The sequence below is a fragment of the Arachis ipaensis genome, chromosome B05, assembly GCF_000816755.2.
Source record: "Arachis ipaensis cultivar K30076 chromosome B05, Araip1.1, whole genome shotgun sequence".
NCBI classification, from domain to species: domain Eukaryota; kingdom Viridiplantae; phylum Streptophyta; class Magnoliopsida; order Fabales; family Fabaceae; genus Arachis; species Arachis ipaensis.
This window is the reverse complement of record NC_029789.2, coordinates 88,397,304-88,401,690: the sequence shown is the minus strand read 5'-3', so window position 1 is coordinate 88,401,690 and position 4,387 is coordinate 88,397,304. Positions and strand designations below refer to the sequence as shown.

At 40.7% G+C, this 4,387-nt stretch overlaps 1 protein-coding gene across 1 annotated transcript; it reads left to right on the top strand.

The window, feature by feature from the left end:
- On the top strand, window positions 1,759-2,127 carry LOC107640757. The gene has a single exon (XM_016344256.1). The coding sequence runs from the start codon at window positions 1,759-1,761 to the stop codon at window positions 2,125-2,127; it is 369 nt and encodes a 122-aa protein (XP_016199742.1).

The following is a 4,387-nucleotide window of genomic DNA, read 5'->3' as shown; positions in this document are numbered from 1 at the left end:
TTTGGAACTTATGCCTATAAGCATATGCCATTTGGTTTATGCAACGCACCAGAAACTTTTCAAAGGTGCATGATGAGCATATTTGCGGACCTTCTAAAGCAATGCATGGAGGTATTCATGGATGATTTCAGTGTCTATGGGACTCTTTTGATCATTTCTTGGATAATCTTACAAAAGTGTTGGAGAGATGCACTAAATCGACCCTTGTCCTAAATTTTGAGAAGTGTCATTTTATGGTTAGGCAAGGTAGCATTTTAAGACATATTGTCTTCAAAAATGGTATTTTTGTAGATTCAGCAAAGATCAATGTTATATCTAGCTTACCTTACCCCTCCTCCAAGAAGGAAGTCCGTTCGGTCCTTGGACATGCAGAGTTTTACCGAAAATTTATCAAGGACTTTAATAAGGTAGCATTGCCTCTATCTCGACTGTTGCAAAAGGAAGTTGAGTTTGATCTAAGCAAGGAATGCATGGAGGATTTTGACAAGATTAAGGTGGCATTGACCCAAGCTCCCATCGTGAGAGGGCTGGATTGGAGTCGACCGTTCGAAATAATGTGTGATGCTTCAAACTTTGCCGTGGGAGCCGTGCTAGCATAGCGCGAGGGTAAGAATCTGTATGTCATAGCCTATGTATCAAAAACATTGGATGGAGCCCAATTCAACTACACTACCACCGAGAAAGAACTATTGGCAGCAATTGTTTTCGCTTTGGATAAATTACGAGCGTATCTACTTGGTTCCAAGGTGGTAGTGTACTCGGATCATACGGCGTTAAAGTATTTGTTGGCTAAGAAGGAATCCAAACCGAGATTAATTAGATGGGTTTTATTATTGCAAGAATTTGACTTGGAAATCAAAGATAGGAGTGGTTCGCAAAACCTAGTGGCGGATCACTTAAGTCGCCTTGAACACACCAAAGGTGATTCCACTTCTATTAATGATTCTTTCCCCCTTGAGGGCTTGCAAGTAATCCCAGAAGTCATTCCTTGGTATGCACCAATAGCCAATTACTTGGTATCCCGCACCTTTCCTCCTAACCTCCCCAAACATCAAAAGGATAAGCTAAAAAGCGAATCCAAATACTATGTATGGGATAACCCATACCTTTGGAGATGTGGAGCGGATCAAGTAATTCGGAGGTGCATTCCACAAACCAAATTCCAATCAATCTTGGAAGCTTGCCACTCCTCTGAGGGAGGAGGCCACTATAGACCTCAAAGAACGGCAAGAAAAATCCTAGATTGTGGATTTTGGTGGCCAACTCTTTTCAAGGACTCTTCTCTCTTTTGTAAATCTTGTTCTCAATGTCTTAGATTTGGTAATATCTCCAAGAAGGATGAGATACCTCAATAAACCATGCTATTTTGTGAGATTTTTGATGTGTGGGGTATCGACTTCATGGGGCCATTCCCAAATTCTAATGATTTTCTCTATATTCTACTAGCCGTTGATTATGTTTCCAAATGGGTGGAAGCGATACCCACCCGGACGGACGATACTAATGTGGTCCTTTCCTTTGTGAGAAATAACATAATTTGTTTTGGGTCACCACGAGAAATTGTGAACGACCAAGGCTCACATTTTTGCAATAAGAGAATGGAAGGACTCATGAAGAAATATGGCATCATACATAAAGTAGCCACGGCCTATCACCCCCAAACAAACGGCCAAGTTGAGGTTTCCAATCGGGAGATTAAACGCATAATGGAAAGGATTGTGAAGCCACACCGAAAGGATTGGAGTGCTAAGCTCACCGATGCACTATGGGCCTACCTACCGGTTGGAGATAGAAAATGCCAATTGGCATGAGCCCCTTTCGGTTGGTCTATGGCAAAGCTTCTACCTACCGGTGGAGATAGAGCACAAGGCATATTGGGCCGTCAAGGAGTGCAATTCAAGTTTGGGAGGGGCCGGAATTAAGAGAAAGCTACAACTAGTGGAATTGGAATGTTTGAGGCTAGAAGCTTACGAGAACTCAAGACTTTACAACGAAAGGATGAAAGCCGTGCATGATAAGAATATACAAGGAAAGGAATTTAGAGCTGGTGACCTAGTCCTCCTCTACAATTCAAGATTGAGGTTGATGCTCGGAAAGCTAAGGTCTAGATGGGAAGGACCTTATTGAGTAGAAAAGGCGGAGCCGTACGGTGTCTATCATTTGTGCCATCCTTCAAGCTTCGACGTTTTCAAGGTTAATGGGCATAGGCTAAAGTTGTATCATGGTAGAAAGATAAAAAGCAACAAGGAGATAGAGGTATTCCTTTTGGAAGATGCACCTAAGAGCAACAAGAATTGAGTTCATGATCGTCCAACTTAAGGACGTTAAACAAAAGTGCTAGTGGGAGACACCCCACCATGGTGAGATCTACCCTTTTGCCTCTTTTGTATATACTCTTGAGCTCTTGCTTGATTTGGTGATTGCTTAGCTTTTAAGCTTGTTTAGATAGACTTTATTGTGCTAGTTGTGATATTCATGAAGATTTGCATGAATCATAAGTAGGTTGGATTATTAGTGCACAACAGCAAACACCCCATTTTTATATGTTGTATGGAATTTTTTGGGTGTTTTTGGACCCTATTAGCTTGAAAACTACCACATTTATGATGAAAATGCATTTCTTCATGCCTATGAAAAAAAAGGGGTATGCACGCGTGGGTGTACAAGACACGAATGCATCGTTGGCATTTCGCAACTCCCAGTACTTCAACCAGAGAATTATGCAAATTCTGAGCCAAAACTGAGCCCCAAGCATAACCCCCATACGCGTACGCGCCCATGACGCGTACATGTCCCAGCCCTCCTTCGAGCAATCCACGCGCAAGCGTACTCGACGCGTCCGCGTCGATTATGCTCCCTCACTCTCTGGTACATTTTACCCGAGAGTTATGCCAGAATTGGGCCAACACTGAGCCCCCCGCATAGCTCGTTCCACGCATACGCACACTAACTGCACCCGCATCCATCTGCTGCCCCGCGTGTAACAACCCTGATTTTCGAGTACATGAGATCTTTTCTGAAAGTACGGATTTCTCCAGAAGATCAGTAAAGGGAACACCTCTGCTATATCATCAAGCATCTCAATCCTCATTATCATTATGTCATCCTTAAGCTAGAACCTCCTCTGAGGCAAGCTCGATAATGCAATCACGAAGAACCTAGTTTTTGAACCGTATCGGTTGGCAGTTTTGATTCTGATTTTCGTAAATAGTCTCTGTTTGACGAACCGGACTCGATTCATGAGAGGAGAGAGATAATAGTATAATATTATCATTATATTAGTATTAGAAAATTCTTGAATGATATTATAAGGTTACCTGGTCTGTTTTTGTTAAAAACAGAAAATCGGTTTAATCGGGTTTATGGTTTACTGGTGCAGCTTAGCACCAGCACTCTCTGATGAATTTAGCAATGCTAAGGCCTCATTATACATGTTCTATTCTCATAATAAATATGTTACTAGTGTCATTTATCCTAGTAGCTCAGAAAATAATTTTTAGAGATGTTTTTATGAGTGTTCCGGTACACCTAGTTTTAGTAGTTGTACACCAGAGATATTTTAATATTATTTTAATCCACCTCCAAGCCAACCAATCACAACTCACCTTACAACCCCAAGACCTCCAAGGCTGTCTCATTTCATCATTTTGGCCGAAAATAACAAGAGAGAAAAGAGAGAAACTTTCATGAACACTTAATCTTCAAAGCTTGATTTCTTCTGAACTAAAACTCAAATCAAAACTCCAATTTCACCAAAATGATCCTCTCTTCTTCCTCTACATAACCATGTAACTTATCAAGGATGGAAATAAGGTGAGATGGCTGTCTCCCTCCCGTTTCAATTCGGTTTTCAAGGAAAACCATGCAAAACATGTGTTTTCTTGATGCTCTTCCTTAGGAATCATGCTTAACTTAACTTGAGGGCCAAGAAACGTGAATTTCCAGCAAGTCTAAGGTGAGATATCTCTTCCTAACATCTTGAGTGAGATTTGGTCAGTTGAGAGTTTTTGGATTTAAAGTTGTTCTTGATGTGATTTAGGAGGAAAAAGTGCTTAAGGACCACCTGAAAGTTTAACCGAATTAGGAGCAGCAAAACCAGTTAGGGATTGACGAATTTAATCTTGATTGATTGTGTTTGAGTTGTGTGATTATGATATGGTTTGGCTGTGCTTGAAATTGATTGTTTGTATGAGTAATTCTTGTTGAAATTTTGGTGAAAATTTGATGAAATTTGATGAAATTCAAGCTATGAATGTGTGTTCTTGTGGCTACTGGAAAACGAAACCCTAGAGCTTAAATTGAGGTTCAATTTGTGTTAAAATCATGTAGAAAAGATGGGGTTTTAGTGGCTGGAAATTTATTTTGAATTTTGGTAAAAAACGGTTGC